This window comes from Cervus elaphus, chromosome 19, assembly GCF_910594005.1.
Source record: "Cervus elaphus chromosome 19, mCerEla1.1, whole genome shotgun sequence".
Classification (NCBI taxonomy): Eukaryota; Metazoa; Chordata; class Mammalia; order Artiodactyla; family Cervidae; genus Cervus; species Cervus elaphus.
Window position 1 is genome coordinate 21,628,240 of NC_057833.1, and position 23,141 is coordinate 21,651,380.

General features: G+C 38.0%; 1 protein-coding gene across 1 annotated transcript in view; it reads left to right on the top strand.

Annotated features, from left to right (window-relative positions):
- Positions 1-23,141, top strand: part of LOC122675629 (EGF-like and EMI domain-containing protein 1) — a 638,499-nt gene that overhangs the window by 389,626 nt on the left and 225,732 nt on the right. The window contains exon 5 of the mRNA XM_043874600.1: positions 13,727-13,849. Within this exon, the coding sequence (XP_043730535.1) occupies positions 13,727-13,849 (123 nt within the window). The remainder of the gene's footprint in view (positions 1-13,726; positions 13,850-23,141) is intronic.

Consider the following 23,141-nt stretch of genomic DNA (forward strand, 5'->3'; position numbering starts at 1 on the left):
GCTTTTTAAAGTGTGGCCTGCCCAGAGAACTCACCTGCTAGTTATATTTGCTTGTCCTTGAAGGGTTCCCAATAGGAAAAGGAGTACATCAAGGCTGTGTATTGTCACCCTGCTTATTTAACTTATATGAAGAATACATCATGAGAAACGCTGGGCTGGAGGAAGCACAAGCTGGAATTAAGATTGCTGGGAGAAATATCATTAATCTCAGATATGCAGATGACGCCACCCTTATGGCAGAAAGTGAAGAGGAACTAAAAAGCCTCTTGATGAAAGTGAAATGGGAGAGTGAAAAAGTTGGCTTAAAGCTTAACATTCAGAAAACTAAGATCATGGCATCTGGTCCCATCACTTCATGGGAAATAGATGGGAAGACAGTGGAAACAGTGTCAGACTTTTATTTTTTGGGCTCCTAAATCACTGCAGAAGGTGATTGCAGCCATAAAATTAAAAGACGCTTACTCCTTGGAAGGAAAGTGATGACCAACCTAGATAGCATATTAAAAAGCAGAGACATTACTTTGCCAACAAAGGTCCATCTCTAGTCAAGGCTATGGTTTTCCCAGTGGTTATGTATGGATGTGAGAGTTGGACTGTGAAGAAAGCTGAGCGCCGAAAAATTGATGCTTTTCACCTGTGGTGTTGGAGAAGACTCTTGAGAGTCCCTTAGACTGCAAGGAGATCCAACCAGTCCATCCTAAAAGAGATCAGTCCTGGGTGTTCATTGGAAGGACTGATGCTGAAGCTGAAACTCCAATACTTTGGCCACCTCATGTGAAGAGTTGACTCATTGGAAAAGGCCCTGATGCTGGGAGGGATTGGGGGCCGGAGGAGAAGGGGATGACAGAGGATGAGATGGTTGGATGGCATCACCGACTTGATGGACATGGGTTTGAGTAAACTCCGGGAGTTGATGATGGACAGGGAGGCCTGGTGTGCTGCGATCCATGGGGTTGCAAAGAGTCGGACACGACTGAGTGACTGAACTGAACTGAACTGAAAGGGTTTCTACTTTAGCCCTGGTAGGAGGTTCTTGGTATAAACAGTGTGACACCCTCTCCTTTTATCAACTCTTCAGTACCTAAACATGGGTCTACTTTTTAGGAGGATAGTGATCTCTTGTATAACTTCCACAGAGCATATTCTAAAACATTATCTTTATCATTTGAATGTGAAGATTACTCCAGAAATCAGAAGCATTCACATGCTTTGTTGCCTTCTCAAGTAGGGACCATCCAACTCATTGGTTGCTACAGCCTTGGCCACAGGAAATGGATTAAATAGAATGCCAACATTCTATATCATTGAGCACGTTGAGCTCTTTACAAAGCAGCTTAACAAGCAAAATTGTAAGGCTCATTCATCTTCTTTTTAATAGCACACTACATATTCTAAAATTCAAGTAAAAACACTAAAAATGATATAATTGTGCACCATAGCAGAGAGTATATAAAAAAGGAAAGGAAGGTGGTAGGAACCTTTCAGCCTTAACTTAAAAAATATATATATATATATATATATATATGTATATATATATATGTATATATATATAGCATTTATTGTGCTGTTTTTCTGAAAGTATGTTCATTGCAAAAAAGTTGGGAAACACTAAAGTATATAGCAATAAAACAAAGCAAAAACCATCTGCAATCACTTCAATCAAAGATAAGCACTTTAGCATACTTGAGTATGTCCTTGCATTTTAAAAAATGTATTGACAGATAAGTAGATATGTGGGATGGCCATTATATATGTATATGTAAATATACACACTCCTTGTGTGTCATAACATTTACAGAGATAGATATTCTCCTGGAACATGATTGTTGTATAGTGGTCCTTGATTCATATGTGTCATAATATACTTATTACTGTTCATATTTAATTTTTATTTTTCCTACTCTGGCATTGAAAAATAAGGAATCATTATAGGCGCTTTTGACTGTCTCCTTAAGATATATTCTGGAAAGAATTGCTGGGTGGAAAACTATATGCATGTATACAGATTTTTGTGGACCCTTGAATCTCAGAAACTATTTCTCAGTTTGTGCTCTTACTAGCAAAGAATGTATGGTGTATTCCTTTATCACACCCTTATAATTTTACACATTAGCATTTATTTTAATCTTTGTAAATCTAATAGAGAAGGAACAGTATTAATTTTATTTTAATTTTAATTTATTTGATTATTAATAGAGTTCAAAAACATTTGACATTTATTAGACATCTGTATTTCTGATTTTTTTCAGTTTATTTCATTGTACCATATTCCTGTTTGGAATAGTTCACCTTTTCCTTTTGATTTATACTAGCTTTTTAATATATTAATGATTTCTGCCCTTTTGCCTTTTATGTGTCAATGTTGTCTTCATTTCTTGTTTGTCTTTTAATTTTGGTCTCAGAATGATAGACTTTAAAGTTTATGTAGGGCTATCAGCTGCTTTCTTTTATTTTTTTTTAATACTGCTATTATTTTAGTTCCAAAAAATAAAACATATTTGTAAAATATCATTAGCTGTTTTTTGTGCTACTAAAATTCTTCCTGAGAAGAAGGTATTTTAAGCCCTTTTAATGTTATTTTTACATACTAATTATTTTTACCAACCAAATTTCTAATTGTCTTTTATTTCTTTAACTCTTGCTCATGTGTAAACTCTATCTTATCAATCTGATTATGAGTTTTCTGAATGGTAAATTCAGTTTGACATTTGTAAATAGACATATGTGGAAAGGGATTCTTCCATGATATTTATTATTTTAATATATCACAGTCAAGACTGGCTATCTTTACTGACAGTTTTCTCTCATATTATCTCCTAGAGATACATTTATTTATGTTCTTTAGGAGTAAAAAGCCTTGTCTTCAACTCTCCCATGATCAGATGTCACAGTCTAGGAAAAGAATTTTCAAATTTTTTAGTAGCCAAACAACCAATTTATTTAAACACATTTTAAGTTGAGAGCTACCCAATATAAAAGTAGTACAAGCAAGTCAATCCACTTAATGAATTAGAGAAGTTATGCTACAGCGTTCCTTCTCCTTGTCCTCCTGTCCATTCCTATCCAGGCCTTCCCTGACAGAGATCTGTGAATCTTTAAGGATTTGAAGCCATGTCTTCAGACCAGGAAGGGTCAAGTCAGATGCCTTTAGAGCCAGTTAAATAAAATAAGTGAATGAGATAAACAAGTGAGAAGGGATAGGTTGTGGGAAAGACTGTGATGAACTAGAAAACACACAGAAAATATAAATGTGGTCCAAAAGCATAGATTATTTTTCAAAGCCCTCTTTGGGGTATGCAAACCAGCACTACTTTTCTTTTAAAAATTCTAGATTTATTTCAGGTAAAAATCTGGCAGAGGCGATTTGGACCATATTGATTCAGCTTTCAATTGAAGTAATTTTGTCATAATATGCTATTCTAGGTTAGGTCTTGGGCTTCCCTGCTAACTCAGTTGGTAAAGAATCTGCCTGCAATGCAGGAGACCCTGACTCGATCCTTGGATCGGGAAGATCCCCTAGAGAAGGTAATGGCAACCCACTCCAGTATTTTTGCCTGAAGAACTCCATAGACAGAGGAGCCTGGTAGGCTACAGTCCATGGGGTTGCAAAGAGTTGGATGCAACTGAATGACTAACATTCACTCACAGGTTAGGCCTTATCTTTCAGTACAGGTCAATATTAGTCAAAATTGTTGTAGAAAATGTTGCTCAGTCATGTCTGACTCTTTGCAACCCCAGGGACTATACAGTCCATGGAATTCTCCAGGGCAGAATACTGGAGTGGGTAGTCTTTCCCTTCTCCAGGAGATCTTCCCAACCCAGGGATCAAACCCAGATCTCCTGCCATGCAGTTGGATTCTTTACCAGCTGAGCCACAAGGGAAGCCCAAAAATATTGGAGTGGGTACCCTATCCCTTCTCCAGGGAATCTTCCTGACCCAGGAATCAAATTGGGGTCTCCTTCACTGCAGGTGGATTCTTCACCAACCAAGCTATCAGGGAAGCTTGTTATGTCAAATTATTTAATTTTTAATCTTTCCAAGCTTTCCTCATAAGAATATATAGCTTTTATAGTTGTAACTAAAACACAGAAACAATTTGTAATCTATTTCAATATAATAGTTCTCCATGTTGATTTATTCCCATCACAATTATGATTTGTAATGACTGCACTGAAGTGATACATGTAATTTACTTATTTCCATACTGATGAACATTTCAGTTGTAATAAATGCTTTGTTAAATATATATATGACTTTCAGTTTTCTTTTTAATGACCATAGCTTTTTTGAATAAGCACAATTTTAATGATCTCATCAGTTCATTATGAGGTCTGTGTGATGTTAAGTATGGAAAGATGCTAACAGAACTGAATTCCATTGGAATATATTTTTGGACAAATTCTTAAATGTGAAATCACAGGACTCTTCATACTTGACCTATCCCAACATATCTCCTTTTATTTTTCCAGCAAACTAAGTTTAGAGAATAATACGTAAACTTGTACCCAGATATTTTTTAGGAAATCAGCTTTCACTGTTCTTTCTCTCTATGATATTTTGCAAGGCTCTGGACTTATTTTTAGAGTCTTGTATTCTTTGTTAATCATAAATTCCTGGCTTATTGACTGATTCATGTAAGAAAAATAAACAAGCACATAATGCCTCAGTTAATGGAGTTTTCTTTTGTTTGATGCAAGGAAAAGTAAGGGGGATCAAGAAATGGTGTAAACAGGTATTCTTTTACTGGCTACAGTGGTCTATATGGTAACAGGTCAATTCTCTAGCTGAGAACAAATAGAAAAGTGGTATGTAATATTAAAAAAAAATGACTCATCTGAAGACATTGGAGAATATCATGGCAGCCAGGAAGGCCAGTGAGATGAGGTTTCCCCTTGAGGGACTGATTAGTGACATAGTAGGACATTCCAAAAGATGAGAAGAAAATTGTTGCTAATAGGAAGAAAGGCAGAAAGAAGAGTCATCAGCCTCACTAGGTTGGGAAGATGTAAATTGGAATTCAGACCTATCATGGAATCCAAAGTTTGAGAGCTCAAAATTCTGGAGATAAGGTATCCCAGAGTTGAGTAAGACTGTGAATCTACAGCAAAGAAGTAATCAGGAAAAAAGAAAACATACTATACAACTTATGAATTGGAGATAAAGTATTGGGGATGGTTAAAAGAATGTTAAAAGATATAGGACTAGCAGATGTAGGGAAAAGTCACTATGTCCAGGAATGAAGGAGAATGCCCCAGAAAGGAGCAAACTTAGAAACAGTCTCCCAGTTTTCACATCAGGTTGAAATTTACATCTAATTTGAGAGGTTGTAGTTGTTGCCCAATGGGTGGTATGGAAGTTTGGTGAGATGCTGCTGACCAGGGATGGCAGGCAGAAACCTGCCCACTGGAATGGCAGTGAGACTCAATGGAAAGCTGATGGAGCACTGGTGAGACTTGCTGAAGGGTATGGACCACAGGAAAAATAGCTGCTTGCTGATGCATGAGTTTCCCAATGAGAGGGAAGTAGCCTTCTGGCAGCTGCAGTGTACATGCCTTTGAAACAGAAAACACTGGAGTCAAACTTGTGTCTCTCCCTCTTATGGCATTCCTACAGTACCCTTCACTAAGGCTTACCATTGTGCCACCTAGTAAAGTAAAAATATTTACAGGATCCAGCTTCAATATCATAAAGCAAGTCAAAAAAGAGTGGATTTGTAAAAATGAGCAAATTGTGGATGAAATGAAAAATTTCACCTAAGAAGTGGAATCTACAAAATAATCAACTATATAGTTTAGAAATGAAAAAGATAATAACTTTAATGGAGAATGCAGTAGGTGGAACTAAAGGTATATTATGAACAGTTGTTTATAGAGTTAATGACTAAATGACAGGTCAGTAGAACATATCTAGATGGAAGCAAATAAAGAAGAAACACAGTAGAACAAAACACAAAATATCATAAGAAAAGTGACATAAAAATCAAAAGTCTCACAGAGAAGTGTTATGCAGTGCTAAAAAGAAGAGAGAGAAAATGGGCAAAATTGTGAGAATAATTTCTGTAAAACTTAAAGACATCAAACTATAAAATTGTGATGTGCCTTAAATTCCAAGGAGGAAAGTTATAAAAAAATGAACCACCACACATTAAAGCGTATCATAGTAAAACATCAGAAACAGGACAAAAAGAAAATCTTAAAAGTAGGCAGAGAAAAATAGTCACACTACATGCAAAAGGAAATTTAAATGATAATGAAATGTCACTTTCAAAATGCTTAAAGACAATGACTGTCAATCTATGATTCTATTTCACTGAAGATACTTTTAAATTAAAATGTGATAAATGGGAGGAATAGGCAAATCTGCGCAGAAGAGTTTCAAATAACTTACAGATATACCTCACCCTGAAGGAGGAGGAAGGATAACTGCACTCCTTAAATGTTAGCTGTGCTTAATGACCTCATTCCAGCGAATACCGGTACAGAAAGGAAGAAGGATGAGAGGAAACTTACAGTGGAAAAATCTGACAAACACTGTCAGCCTGGGTATCAAGGTTGACATCAACAGGGCTACGTCAGGTGTTGATAATGTGTACTCTTGATACGATCATGAAAATGGCACTTCACCACTGTGGTCTTCCTCCTCAAAACACATCATCCCCGTCAAACAATAAGATAAACATCATAAAAACCCAAAATGAGAGACATTCTGTAAGCTACCTGGCAGTACTCCTCAGAACTGTCAAGGTCATCAAAGGCAAGGAAAATCTGAGAAACTGTTAAAACCAACAAGAACCTAAGGGAACATGACAATTACATGTAATATGTTACCCTGGAAGGGATCCTCGATTGAAAAAGGAAATTAGGTTAAAAACTAAGAAAGACTAAATGAAGTATGGATTTTATTTAATAATGTACCAATATTGGCTCATTAATTAAAACAAGTGAGCCATACTAATATAGATATGTATACTAATGGAATATGAAATAAATGGGGTATATGGGAACTATCTTTGCAATTTTCCTGTAAATCTGAAAATGTTCTAATTTTTTTAAGTTTATTTAAAAATTAAGTGAAAAAATGTCATTTCCTAACAAAATCTGAAAAAATAGCATTGCCAGCAAATACATATGAAGAGAAACACTGAAAGCAGTTTTCAGACAGAGGGAACATTATTCCAAAAAGAAGCATAGAAGTAAAAGAAGCAATGATAAATATCAGAAAAGGCAAATATGTGGATAAATCTAAATTACTATTGACTATGTAAAATAACAACAATAAATCCTTATGCCTTCTAAATATCTGAAATTCAAACACATAATAAAAATAATATAAAAAGATGGAAAAGCATAAAGATGTTAAAGTATAAGTTTCTAGGATTGTCAGGGAAGTGATTAAAATACTAATTTATATTAGACTTTAATAATAGATATTGTAATATCCACAGTAACCGCTAAAAGGATAATAAAGTAATATTTAACTGACAACCTAATAAAGAGTGCATGTAAAACACTAAAAATAATAAGTTTATTTTTTTGATAATAAGTTTCAAAGAATATAGAGAGTAAAAGTATTATACAATATATGGAAATTTAGAAAAATAAGAAAATAAATGGTAAATTTAATCCAAATATGTGAGTAATTACATTAAAGGTCAATGATATAGTTTAAAGATATTAGTTATTTAGAATAACACATGCAAAGATACATGAATATAATTTCTCAATTTAGCAAATATACAAAAATTTAAAAGTAAAATTTAGAAAATAAAATGTTTTTGGACAAGACCAAGTATCTGGGACCTTTTGGTGTGAATCAGATGTCTTATGGACAAGATGTCTAATGGAGTTTTTGTACAAGACCAAATATCAAGAATTTTTTGGCATGAACAAATTGTCTTAGGCATGTCTTAGACAAGACCATATTTTCTAATACCTCAATTTTAATAAAAAAATGTAGCTGGAGCTAAAGAGGAACATTTTATAATAGCAAAGCTTTAATCTGTTGGAAGATGTGGCAGTTCTAAACTTGTTTGCCACTCATAATAGGGCTTCAAAATAAATAAACCAAAAATTGCAGTCAGAAAAGGACAAAGGTAAAATCAGGGAGAATTCACTATGCCTCTCACTAACTGATATATTAACAAACATTAAAAATTCATAAGGCTACAAAGATATGAGATGCATGATTAATAAACTTGATCTGATTATACATTTTTCCTAAATATATAAGTATCATACTTATTTGAAATATCTGAATCTGCCTGCAGTGCGGGAGACCTGGATTTGATCCCTGGGTTTGGAAGACCCCCTGGAGAAGGGAGTGGCACCTCCCTCCAGTATTCTTGCCTGGAAAATTCCGTAAACAAAGGAGCCCAGTGAGGTATAGTCTATGGGGTCGCAAAGAGTCAGACATGACTGAGCAACTAACACACACACACGTAATTATATGTTCATATATACGTACAGAAAACATAGCACCTGGCAACTGTAGGATATACTTTATTTTCAAGTAAATATAGATTTTTTTTAAACCAAAATTGACCATATGCTAGAATATAAATCAAGACTTAACATCTTGAAGAACTGAAGTCATGAAGAACATATTCTCTGTACACAGGAGAATTAATCTATCATTTCATAATAACAAGATGATTGGAAGTTCCTCGAATGTTTGAAAATCCCCCAAATATACCTAAAATGACCCAAACAAAAATGTTGATTTAGATTAGGAAGTATTTTGAGTTGAATGATAATTAAGTCATAACACAGCAAAGCCTGTGGGATGCAGATAATCCTTATTTTTAGGAAAATATATAGCCTTAAATTAACATATCAAGGTGATACACTGTCTCCAAGAAGGCTACCATCAATTTCTTTTTTCGCTGGACACACCTACAAAGCCCATATTGTGAGAAGAAAGTCACCAGCCAAGGTGGGATGCATGAGACAAGTGCTCGGGCCTGATGCACTGGGAAGACCCAGAGGAATCGGGTGGAGAGGGAGGTGGGAGGGGGGATCGGGATGGGGAATACGTGTAAATCTATGGCTGATTCATATCAATGTATGACAAAACCCACTGAAATGTTGTGAAGTAATTAGCCTCCAACTAATAAAAAAGAAAAAAGAAAAAAAAATAGCAAAATATAAAAAAAAAAAAAAAGAAAGAAAGTCTTCCATCTCCTGGAATCTCAGCTCACCTGTGCGTACATTATCCAATAGATGTCTAAGAAGGGACGCTATGTGACTTTCAAAGCTAGGTCATTAGAAGCCTTACAGCCTCTGTTTGGATCTCTTAGAATTGTCTCTCTGGGTAATGATAACCACCATGTATTGGTAAAATGTCTCTATCCTGAGACCACCAGGCAATGAGAAGTTCAAAGTTAGGCATGTGGAAGTAAAGAGAGATGCCTGAGCAGTCTCTCATATGTTCCAATCGTGTGCATGCTCAGTTGCTTCAGATGTGTCCAACTCTTTGCGATTCTGTGGACTGTAGCCTGCCAGGCTCCTCTGTCCATGGGATTCTCCAGGAAAGAGTACTGGAATGGGTTGCCATGTTCTCCTCCAAGGGATCCTCCCAATCCAGGGATCAAACCAGCATCTCCTGCATTGCAGGGAGTTCTTTACCACTAGAGCCACTGGGAAGCCCATGTTCCCAGCCCTCTCCACCCAAATCCCAATATCTGCATGAATAAACCTGTGTGCAAATCTAACCCAAGCTGTCACCTACTGCTAGCGTATGTGAAAACCCAAATAAGGACCAGCCAGGTGACTCTTCAATCCCCAGAGGTATGAACGATAATAGTAAATTGCCTCTTTAAATCACTTAGTTTAAAGGTGGTTTGTTTTATACTTATAGGTTGTCAGAAATATTTTTAAAGAAGAAAAAGCCAAAACTCAGTTAACTTAATTTCATAATCAAGAACTTAGAAGCAAAGCACTGAAAGAAATCAATCCAGCCAAAAGTTTGTCCTTGGAAAATATGAAGATATTGGGTTGGCCAAATTATTCGTTCAGGCTTTTCCAACTAGATAGATAGATAGACAAAAATCTGATGAAGAGAGAAGACACACATTATTTATTTCAAGAATAGGAAAAGGACCTTGCTACAAACTGAACAGGTGTTAAAAAGATGGTATGAGAATGTTATGAATAAATTAACAGTAGTAAATTTGAACATTTATGTGAAATGGACAAATTCCTCCAAACATAATTTGTCTAACGTGTTTAAATGAAAATATTTTTATTCTTATTTATTTTAAAAGTGGAATCAATAATTAAAAGTCTACACACACATACACACATACAGAAACCCAATCCCAGGCCCAGACAGCATTATAACTGAATTCTTCCAAACATTTAAGTAAAAGAAAAACCTTAAAATTTTTCAGATAATAGAAAAAAGTGGAAAAATTGCCTATTTATGATACAAATACTCAGGAACTAGAATAGAAAGGAACTTTCCTAATCTGATAAAAGTAATCTATTAAAAAAAACACCCTACAGTACACAGTATTCCTTACAGTGAAATGTTAAAAGGTATCTTTATAATTTCAGAAGCCAGACAAGGATAAACACTGCTACAATTTCTCTTTATCATTCTATGTGATCTACTAGTTAAAGAATCAGTATTTTAAGAATTGAACAAGAGTTTATCCGAATGGCCAATAACATGAAAAAGGTGCTTAACCTAATTAATCATCTGGAAAATGCAAATTAAAATCACAATGTGATGCTATTGTATACTCTCCAGAAGAGCTAAAATGAGAAACAAAACAAAACAGAATATCACAAGCACTAGAAAGGATGAGTAGCATCTGGTCTCCAACACACCACTGATGGGAGTGTAAATTAGAATCACCTCTTTAGAAGACTATTTGGCTGTACTACTAAAGCAGGATCTAACACAGCTTTTCACCCAGCAATTCCAATCCTAGATATATTATCCAACAGAAATGTATATGTAGGTCTATCAAAGGCATGTGTGAGGATGTTCATAGAAACACTCTTTACAATAACCCAAAATAAGAAAATAGGTAAATTCCCATTAACTATGAAATGGGTAAATAAAAAATATGGTATATTCATATATGTGAATGATATACAGGAATAAAAATGAACAGACTACAAGTACAGTTTCATAATCTTAAGCAGAATACTGGACAAAAGAAGACAGACACAAAAATATGCACAGTATGATCAGTTATGTAGAACTCAGAAAGACAAAACTAACCTACAGTGTTAAAGATTAGGGTGGTTGTTACCTTCGGCTAGGCAGAACTCTCTGGGTGTTAGCAATGGTTTGTTTCTTGGGGTTGCATTGCTATATTTTATGTTTCAAGACTTATCAAACTGATGCAGGAAGGGGGACCCCTTCCAGGGCCCGAAAGTGGGCTCTTGTCTTAAACTCAGAAGTGAATTGTCTGAGGAGACACATGTGCTGACAAAGCAAAAGATTTTACTGGGAAGGGGCACCCGATGGAGAGCAGAAGGGTAGGGGAACCCAGGAGGACTGCTCTGCCACTGGCTTACAGGTTCTATGGTGATGGGATTAGTTTCCCGGCTGTCTTTAGCCAATCATTCTGACTCAGAATCCTTCCTGAGTGATGTGGTGCACACATCACTCAGCCAAGATGGATACCAGCAAGAAGGATTCTGGGAGGTGGTCGGACACGTGGTGTCTCCTTTTGACCTTTTCCCGAACTCTTCCAGTTGGTGGTGGCTTATTAGTTCCATGTTCCTTACCAGGATCTCCTGTTGTAAAACAACTCATGCAAATGGTTAGTAGGGACCTGGCCAGTGTGGGCGGTTTCAGTCAGTGTGCTTCCCCTAACAAAACTTAAGACATGTTTACTTTTGTATGTGTATGGCACACTTCAATGAAAATTTACCTAAAAACTAATAAAATGTATTTCTACAGCTGCAGAGCCAGGCCTCAGGCAAATCAGTTTTATCCAGTTAAGGTGCACCAAGCCCCACTCTGCATCATTTTTTTTTTTTTTAGTTATCAGTGCTCTGCAGTCTTGATTCTACCATTGTGGAGACTCATCTCCCTTTTGGCAGTGCTTCTACTTTGTCAGCTACTTTGGGTGGTCCTGACTTAACTCATTGCCCACCCCCGTCTCTCTCTTCCAGCCACAATTACCTCATAAAACAAATAACCATTGTCAGCAAGTCAGCGTAAAGAAGCGGCTACTTTGAGCAGAACAGGCCACTCACTATCAAACCTACAGATAATTTGGAATGCTTATCAACTGGAAGCTGGTTGGGGTGTACATAAAATCAAGCCCTATCTGTAAGGATGCTTCCTGACCACAAGTTAAGAAGTAAGCTGTGGACATACCCAGCACATGGACACAACTACATCACACTTCTGTTTAGTCCTCCACCCCAGCTGGATTTGAGCCATTGGAAATCATGAAATTACCCTTTTACCTTCCCCTACACTGTCTAGTGCATGCCAAAGATGTAGTGGTTCAGTTCATTTCAGTTCAGTTCAGTCGCTCAGTCGTGTCTGATTCTTTGCGACCCCATGAGCCAGAGCACGCCAGGTCTCCCTGTCCATCACCAACTCCTGGAGCCTACCCAAACTCATGTCCATTGAGTCAGTGATGCCATCCAACCATCTCTTCCTCCATCATCCCCTTCTTCTCCTGCCCTCAGTCTTTCCCATTATCAGGGTCTTTTCAAATATGTCAGCTCTTTGCATCAGGTGGCCAAAGTATTGGAGTTTCAGCTTCAGCATCAGTCCTTCCAATGAACACCCAGGTCTGATCTCCTTTAGGATGGACTGGTTGGATCTCCTTGCAATCCAAGGGACTCTCAAGAGTTTTCTCCAACACCACAGTTCAAAAGCATCAATTTTTTGGCACTCAACTTTCTTCACAGTCCAACTCTCATATCCATACATGACTACTGGAAAAACCATAGCCTTGACTAGACGGACATTTGTTGGCAAAGTAATGTCCCTGCTTTTTAATATGCTATCTAGGTTGGTCATCACTTTCCTTCCAAGGAGTAAGCGTTTTTTAATTTCATGGCTGCAACCATCTCCAGTGATTCTGGAGCCCAGAAAAATTAAGTCAGCCACTGTTTCCACTGTTTCCCCATCTATTTGCCATGAAGTGATGGGCCCAGATGTCATGATCTTAGTTTTCTGAATGTTGAGATTTAAGCCAAGTTTTTCACTCTCCTCTTTCACTTTCATCAAGAGGCTCCTTGGTTCTTCTTCACTTTCTGCCATATGGGTGGTGTCATCTGCATATCTGTGGTTATTGATATTTCTCCCAGCAATCTTGATTCCAGCTTGTGCTTCAATAATTATTCATCTGAGAAGACTGCAACCAAACATTTAGTGGATAAATAAGTGACCTTGTGTTCTAACTTGCTAGTTCCTCTTCTCAATCTCATCCTGAAATGATGACTCGAATGTGAAATTTCTTGATCTGCACCATAAGCCTCCAAACTCCCTAAACTTAGACAAGCCCTTAGGACACTGTTCAAAAGTACATCAAATACCAAAGATTATGACCTGTCTTTTTCTTTACACCAAAACTGGAGTGTGTTGGCTAAAACTGGAGTGTGTTAATTAAAATAAGGTATAATTTTATCTCATCTGAGGTCAAACAGTGATGTCATGCTGTGATGGTATATTTTTAGGAGAGCCACTGAAGTCTCTTTGTGTGTCTAGCTATAGGAAGCTAATTTCTGTTTGCATATTCAATTGCAGATATAAATGAATGTAGCGCTGACAATGGTGGCTGTCAGGACCAGTGCTGTAATACAATTGGCAGTTATTACTGCAAGTGTCAAGCTGGCCAGAAGCTGGAGGAAGATGGCAGAGGATGTAGAGGTAACAGTTGGGACTGTCTGCTTCCTGATAAGAGAGAACATCTATGTAATGCAAAAGAGGGGGATGTCTTTGATCCAGAGCCAGTTGAAATGCCTGTGCTGAATGTTGTCAAGAGCACAGATCTTCCTCTCATGTCTAGATTACAAAATTGTAACCCTAAGAACACTTCAAGTAGCTTATTATAAGAAACATATGATTATACGCTGGTTTGGTTGTGTCATGTTCTGATTATGGAATTTCAATCGTTCATTGAAATCCCTGGGTAAAGTACATATTTGTGAAAGCATTTTGTTTAATTCTAAAGTGAAAATGGTGCTTATCATAAAATACTCGTGTGTTGTTACAATGGAAATAAAGAGACGCAAAAGCAACCACAGGACCAGTATTTTTGATATAGAATTAGCTTTTTCCCCACAAACTTCCATTTTCTGACTCCTTTTAAAATTAATTCCCTCCTTCCTTTATTTATTAATTCATCATTTTGTTCATTTGACAGTCATTGAGTTGCTGCTCCGTATCAGGCATTATTCCATGCTCTAGGGATATAAAAATTAATGAGAAATAAATTCTGCCCTGAAGGAGCTCACTGATTAGAGGCAAAGATTGAAACATAAGCTGAAAACTTTACAGAATAGTGTTTTAAGACATTATAGAATGAGGTTAAGTGCATTGGATTCAAAGAGACCTGGATTTTAGTTTCAACTCTGTCACTTACAATTTCTGTAACCTTGGGCATGTTATTTAATCTTGCTAAGACTCTTTCCTCATCTGTAAAATTTAGGATAATGGTAGCTCCTAAAACCACAGAAGTTGCTGAGGGAATTAAATAAGATAATGCATCTAAAGCACTTAGCATAGTGAGTGGCTATAGTAGGTATTCAAACGATAACTATGAATTGTACCCTAATTTATGACCACATTGTTTCCCAGATTGGGAAAGTAATTGGGACCAGAGATCACGTCCATGTCTTCTTCTCAAAAAGAAGAGATACCCAAAATATAATAATCTCTTGTACCATGCTTTTTAACTGTCCTTTCTGACTTTTTCCCTATCTATTTTTACCATTTAAATGCTTGAGCATTTAATGTATTCAGCCTTTTTCTTTGGATCACATAGAAATGCATTTATTTGGTTTCCCCATTGACCTTACAAAATCAAACTCAATTTTTCCCCTGACAATGTCAGTTCCTAATGGGACGTGTATGAGTAAGTTAATGGGCGAAAACAAGAGAAGAGTCATCCCACTGAAGGTGTCTGGGACTGGGGCTGTGGGTTTGTTGGGACTGCCAAGACAAGTTAAGTTGTGGATGTGAGTAGGTTGGAGAATTTCTCAGATTCTCAGGAAGCAGTGCAGCTCACTCTCTTCTGGACCATCTCTGGCACATAGCGACAGGATGGGCTGCAAGTAGACAACCGTATGTTTGAGGGTGACTACATCTGGAACTTCCTGAGACAAGTTTCATTCCAGACATGGTCCTCTGCCTGTAAGGGTGTGCATTTATAAAGGCACGTCCTAAATTCAACCAGGTCCTCTTTCATTCAAGTGAGATCATCTTTATTTCTGATGAGGCTGATATGATGTTTTCAGTATGGATTCAATATCAGAGAACCAGAGGGGTCAAGCACCTCATGGTGTCCAAATGATAGGTAGGCTAATGCCCACTGAAGTTAGCATGATCTGCCTGATGAGAATATTATTTTCACAACCCTCTCCACTTCCTGACAAGCAGTGAACTCTTTGTTTCTTTTTGGCTGAGTATTATTATTATCAACATGATCATTATTATGATACATTTGAAATGCCAGTAGAGCAATTAGCTGTTACGTTTGACAATTATTGTTGTTATTTTTTTTTCTGTTTTTTTAATTGCTTTTTTTTTTAATTTAAAATTTTTTTTTTCCAGTGGGTTTTGTCATACATTGATATGAATCAGCCATGGATTTACATGTATTCCCAATCCCGATCCCCCCTCCCACCTCCCTCTCCACCCGATTCCTCTGGGTCTTCCCAGTGCACCAGGCCGGAGCACTTGTCTCATGCATCCCACCTGGGCTGGTGATCTGTTTCACCATAGATAGTATACATGCTGTTCTTTTGAAATATCCCACCCTCACATTCTCCCGCAAAGTTCAAAAGTCTGTTCTGTATTTCTGTGTCTCTTTTTCTGTTTTGCATATAGGGTTATCGTTATCACCTTTCTAAATTCCATATATATGTGTTAGTATGCTGTAATGTTCTTTATCTTTCTGGCTTACTTCACTCTGTATAATGGGTTCCAGTTTCATCCATCTCATTAGGACTGGTTCAAATGAATTCTTTTTAATGGCTGAGTAATATTCCACGGTGTATATGTACCACAGCTTCCTTATCCATTCATCTGCTGATGGGCATCTAGGTTGCTTCCATGTCCTGGCTATTATAAACAGTGCTGCGATGAACATTGGGGTGCACGTGTCTCTTTCAGATCTAGTTTCCTCAGTGTGTATGCCCAGAGGTGGGATTGCTGGGTCATATGGCAGTTCTATTTCCAGTTTTTTAAGAAATATCCACACTGTTTTCCATAGCGGCTGTACTAGTTTGCATTCCCACCAACAGTGTAAGAGGGTTCCCTTTTCTCCACACCCTCTCCAGCATTTATTGCTTGTAGACTTTTGGATAGCAGCCATCCTGACTGGCGTGTAATGGTACCTCATTGTGGTTTTGATTTGCATTTCTCTAATAATGAGTGATGTTGAGCATCTTTTCATGTGTTTGTTAGCCATCTGTATGTCTTCTTTGGAGAAATGTCTGTTTAGTTCTTTGGCCCATTTTTTGATTGGGTCATTTATTTTTCTGGAATTGAGCTGCAGGAGTTGCTTGTATATTTTTAGATTAATCCTTTGTCTGTTTCTTCATTTGCTATTATTTTCTCCCAATCTGAGGGCTGTCTTTTCACCTTACTTATAGTTTCCTTTGTAGTGCAAAAGCTTTTAAGTTTCCTTAGGTCCCATTTGTTTAGTTTTGCTTTTATTTCCAATATTCTGGGAGGTGGGTCATAGAGGATCTTGCTGTGATTTATGTCGGAGAGTGTTTTGCCTATGTTCTCCTCTAGGAGTTTTATAGTTTCTGGTCTTACATTTAGATCTTTAATCCATTTTGAGTTTATTTTTGTGTATGGTGTTAGAAAGTGTTCTAGTTTCATTCTTTTACAAGTGGTTGACCAGTTTTCCCAGCACCACTTGTTAAAGAGGTTGTCTTTTTTCCATTGTATATCCTTGCCTCCTTTGTCAAAGATAAGGTGTCCATAGGTTCGTGGATTTATCTCTGGGCTTTCTATTCTGTTCCATTGATCTATATTTCTGTCTTTGTGCCAGTACCATATTGTCTTGATGACTGTGGCTTTGTAGTAGAGTCTGAAGTCAGGCAGGTTGATTCCTCCAGTTCCATTCTTCTTTCTCAAGATTATTTTGGCTATTCGAGGTTTTTTGTATTTCCATACAAATTGTGAAATTCTTTGGTCTAGTTCTGTGAAAAATACCGTTGGTAGCTTGATAGGGATTGCATTGAATCTATAGACTGCTTTGGGTAGAATAGCCATTTTGACAATATTGATTCTTCCAATCCATGAACACGGTATGTTTCTCCATCTGTTTGTGTCCTCTTTGATTTCTTTCATCAGTGTTTTATAGTTTTCTATGTATAGGTCCTTTGTTTCTTTAGGTAGATATACTCCTAAGTATTTTATTCTTTTTGTTGCAATGGTGAATGGTATTGTTTCCTTAATTTCTCTTTCTGTTTTTTCATTGTTAGTATATAGGAATGCAAGGGATTTCTGTGTGTTAATTTTATATCCTGCAACTTTACTATATTCATTGATTAGCTCTAGTAATTTTCTGGTAGAGTCTTTAGGGTTTTCTATATAGAGGATCATGTCATCTGCAAACAGTGAGAGTTTTACTTCTTCTTTTCCTATCTGGATTCCTTTTACTTCTTTTTCTGCTCTGATTGCTGTGGCCAGAACTTCCAACACTATGTTGAATAGTAGTGGTGAGAGTGGGCACCCTTGTCTTGTTCCTGATTTCAGGGGAAATGCCTTCAATTTTTCACCATTGAGGGTGATGCTTGCTGTGGGTTTGTCATATATGGCTTTTATTATGTTGAGGTATGTTCCTTCTATTCCTGCTTTTTGGAGAGTTTTAATCATAAATGAGTGTTGAATTTTGTCAAAGGCTTTCTCTGCATCTATTGAGATAATCATATGGTTTTTATCTTTCAATTGGTTAATGTGGTGTATTACATTGATTGATTTGCGGATATTAAAGAATCCTTGTATTCCTGGGATAAAGCCCACTTGGTCATGGTGTATGATTTTTTTAATATGTTGTTGGATTCTGTTTGCTAGAATTTTGTTAAGGATTTTTGCATCTATGTTCATCAGTGATATTGGCCTGTAGTTTTCTTTTTTTGTGGCATCTTTGTCTGGTTTTGGAATTAGGGTGATGGTGGCCTCATAGAATGAGTTTGGAAGCTTACCTTCATCTGCAATTTTCTGGAAGAGTTTGAGTAAGATAGGTGTTAGCTCTTCTCTAAATTTTTGGTAGAATTCAGCTGTGAAGCCATCTGGTCCTGGGCTTTTGTTTGCTGGAAGATTTCTGATTACAGTTTCGATTTCCTTGCTTGTGATGGGTCTGTTAAGATCTTCTATTTCTTCCTGGTTCAGTTTTGGAAAGTTATACTTTTCTAAGAATTTGTCCATTTCATCCAAGTTGTCCATTTTATTGGCATAGAGCTGCTGGTAGTAGTCTCTTATGATCCTTTGTATTTCAGTGTTGTCTGTTGTGATCTCTCCATTTTCATTTCTAATTTTGTTAATTTGGTTTTTCTCTCTTTGTTTCTTAATGAGTCTTGCTAATGGTTTGTCAATTTTGTTTATTTTTTCAAAAAACCAGCTTTTAGCTTTGTTGATTTTTGCTATGGTCTCTTTAGTTTCTTTTGCATTTATTTCTGCCCTGATTTTTAAGATTTCTTTCCTTCTGCTAACTCTGGGGTTCTTCATTTCTTCCTTCTCTAATTGCTTTAGGTGTAGAGTTAGGTTATTTATTTGGTTTTTTTCTTGTTTCTTGATGTAAGCCTGTAATGCTATGAACCTTCCCCTTAGCACTGCTTTTGCAGTGTCCCATAGGTTTTGGGTTGTTGTGTTTTCATTTTCATTCATTTCTATACATATTTTGATTTCTTTTTTGATTTCTTCTATGATTTGTTGGTTATTCAGAAGCGTGTTATTTAGCCTCCATATGTTTGAAGTTTTAACAATTTTTTTCCTGTAATTGAGATCTAATCTTACTGCACTGTGGTCAGAAAAGATGACTGGAATGATTTCAATTTTTTTGAATTTTCCAAGACCAGATTTATGGCCCAGGATGTGATCTATTCTGGAGAATGTTCCGTGTGCACTTGAGAAAAAGGTGAAGTTGATTGTTTTGGGGTGAAATGTCCTATAGATATCAATTAGGTCTAGTTGGTCCATTGTGTCATTTAAGGTTTGTGTTTCCTTGTTAATTTTCTGTTTAGTTGATCTATCCATAGTTGTGAGTGGGATATTAAAGTCTCCCACTATTATTGTGTTACTATTAATTTCCTCTTTCATACTCGTTAGCGTTTGCCGTACATATTGCGGTGCTCGTATGTTGGGTGCATATATATTTATAATTGTTATATCTTCTTCTTTGATTGATCCTTTGATCATTATGTAGTGTCCTTCTTTGTCTCTTTTCACATCCTTTATTTGAAAGTCTATTTTATCTGATATGAGTATTGCGACTCCTGCTTTCTTTTGGTCTCCGTTTGCATGAAATATTTTTTTCCAGCCCTTCACTTTCAGTCTGTATGTGTCTCTTGTTTTGAGGTGGGTCTCTTGTAGACAGCATATATAGGGGTCTTGTTTTTGTATCCATTCAGCCAATCTTTGTCTTTTGGTTGGGGCATTCAACCCATTTACATTTAGGGTAATTATTGATAGGTGTGGTCCCGTTGCCATTTACTTTGTTGTTTTGGGTTCATGTTTATACAACCTTTCTACATTTCCTGTCTAGAGAAGATCCTTTAGCATTTGTTGAAGAGCTGGTTTGGTGGTGCTGAATTCGCTCAGCTTTTGCTTATCTGTAAAGCTTTTGAATTCTCCTTCATATCTGAATGAGATCCTTGCTGGATACAGTAATCTAGGTTGTAGGTTATTCTCTTTCATTACTTTCAGTACGTCCTGCCATTCCCTTCTGGCCTGGAGGGTTTCTATTGATAGATCAGCTGTTATCCTTATGGGAATCCCTTTGTGTGTTATTTGTTGTTTTTCCCTTGCTGCTTTTAATATTTGTTCTTTGTGTTTGATCTTTGTTAATTTGATTAATATGTGTCTTGGGGTGTTTCGCCTTGGGTTTATCCTGTTTGGGACTCTCTGGGTTTCTTGGGCTTGGGTGGCTATTTCCTTCCCCATTTTAGGGAAGTTTTCAGCTATTATCTCCTCGAGTATTTTCTCATGGCCTTTCTTTTTGTCTTCTTCTTCTGGAACTCCTATGATTCGAATGTTGGGGCGTTTCACAGTGTCCCAGAGGTCCCTGAGGTTGTCCTCATTTCTTTTGATCCTTTTTTCTTTTTTCCTCTCTGCTTCATTTATTTCCACCATTTTATCTTCTACCTCACTTATCCTATCTTCTGCCTCCGTTATTCTACTCTTGGTTCCCTCCAAAGTGTTTTTGATCTCATTCATTGCATTATTCATTTTTAATTGACTCTTTTTTATTTCTTCTAGGTCTTTATTAAACAGTTCTTGAATCTTTTCAATCTTTGTTTCCAGGCTATTTATCTGTAACTCCATTTTGTTTTCAAGATTTTGGATCATTTTTATTATCATTATTCTAAATTCTTTTTCAGGTAGATTCCCTATCTCCTCCTCTTTTGTTTGACTTGGTGGGCATTTTTCATGTTCCTTTACCTGTTGGGTATTTCTTTGCCTTTTCATCTTGTTTAGATTGCTGTATCTGGAGTGGGCTTTCTGTATTCTGGAGGTCTGTGGTTCCTTTTTATTGTGGAGGATTAACCCAGTGGGTGGGGTTAGACGATTGGCTTGTCAAGATTTCCTGGTTAGGGGAGCTTGCATCAGTGTTCTGGTGCATGGAACTTGATTTCTTCTCTTTGGAGAGCAATGGAGTGCCCAGTAATGAGTTTTGAGATGGGTCTATGTGTTAGGTGTGACCTTGGGCAGCCTGTATGTTGATGTTCAGGACTATGTTCCTGCGTTGCTGGAGAATTTGCGTGGTATGTCTTGCTCTAAAACTTATTGGCTCTTGGGTGGTGGTTGGTTTCAGTGTAGGTATGGAGGCTTTTGGACGGTCACTTATTACTTAAAGTTCCATGTAGTCAGGAGTTTTCTGGTGTTCTCAGGTTTTGGGCTTAAGTCTCCTGCCTCTGGATTTCAGTTTTATTCTTCCTGTAGTCTCAGGACTTCTCCAACTATACAGCCCTGATAAGAAAACTTCTAGGTTAATGGCTAAAAGATTCTCCCCCGTTAGGGACACCCAGAGAGGTTCAGAGAGTTACATGAAGAAGAGGAGAGGGAGGAGGGAGATAGAGATGAACAGGAGGAGAAAAAGGGGGACTCAAGAGGAGAGAGACAGATCTACGCAGCTGTCTGTTCCCAGAGTGTTCTCCGTAGCCCAGTCACCTACAAGGATTCACAGAATTGGATTGGGAAGAGAAGGGGAAAGGAGGAAATAGAGGTGTTCTGAGGTAGAAAACAGAGAGTCAAGATTGGGAGAGAATAATCTTCGGTTTAAAAATAGGGCTTCTCTTCTTTTTTTTTTTTTTTTGGTAAGGTTATAGTGTATTGAAAATGAAAATTAAGGAGTAGTAGAGGAGTACTAGAGGACTTTAAAAGAAATAAGAGAAAAAGAAAAATAGAAAATAGAAGAGAAAAAGTAAAGAAAAAAAAGAAAAAAAAAGAAAGAAAAAGAAGAAAAAAAAATTTTTTTTTCCCCCTAATTAAAAAATCGTAAAAGTCTGTGGAAATGAAAGTTAAGGAGTAATGGGGGAGTAATAGGGGATTTTAAAGGAAAATAAAAGAGAAGAAAGAAAAAAGAAAAAAAGAAAAAAAAGAAAAAAAAGAAAAAAGAGAAAAAAGTAAAATTATATCTAGGAGCTTCTCTGGAGCTGTTGCGGTCAGTGTGGGTTCGGCTCAGTTTCAGATAGCTCCTCGTTCCAGCTTACGCTTCTCGATATCTACAGGCCCCTCCGGTGTAGTCAGCGTTTCCTAGAGGGATTTTAATCTGTTGCACCAGTCCCTTCTGAAGCGGTTCCCTTTGTTTATTTGGCTTCTGTTTGCCGGTCTCTTCAGAGCCTCATTTCCGCCCTGACACAGGCGGGCGGAGGTGGACTCTTATTCAGGTAGCTAGTTCCGTCGCTCTGCGGGGCAGGGAGGGGCTTGCGCTGCAGGGAGAGGCTGGCGCTGTGGGGACAGGCTTGCGCCACGGGGACAGGCTGGCGCTGCCGGGAGGGGCTGATGCTGCTTTCTCCGTCTGCGCTGCTCAGGCTCCCGGCTGCTCTATATGGAGCGCGCCCCGCGCTGCGCGAGGTTCCAGCCCTCCGGTGTTCCACAAAAGCGCGGAAGGAAAAGCTGCGCCTGCTCTCTGTGCCTTCCCCGTCAGAGCGGTCCAGGCAGCCAGGGGCTTGGTGGGCGCACTCTACCCAGGTGTGGCGCGCCCACTCCCTTCCGCGGACCCAGTCTCAGTTTCCGCTGGCGCCAGTCGGGTGCGCGCGCCTTCCGCCCTCCGCGTCCCCAGCCCCAGTCCCCGCCCGCGCCGGTCGGGTGCCTGCGGCCTGTGTCTCGCCGCGACCTTCCCCTCCCCCCTGCCTCCTGCCTCCGGCGGGGCTGGGCCGGTCCGCAGCCTGCGAGCTCCTCTCTGGACCCTCTCGGTCTCTTTGTTCTGCGAACGGCTGGCAGTGTGTTCGGGCCGGTTAATTTACTCTCTCTCTTTTGGTCTCCCACAGTTCAAGTTGGCAACTCACAGAAGTTCCCTCCGATTGTCCTCAGGGCACTCAGGCCCGGACCCTACCCCAAGCAATGCCGCCTAAGAGCTCCCGGGACGGATCTCCGTCCTTAGCTCTTTTGTCTCACTTTTTATCTTTTATATTTTGTCCTACCTCCTTTCGAAGACAATGGGCTGCTTTTCTGGGCGCCTGATGACCTCAGCTAGTGATCCGAAGTTGTTTTGCGAAGTTTGCTCTGTGTTCAGTTATTCTTTTGATGAATTTGTAGGAGA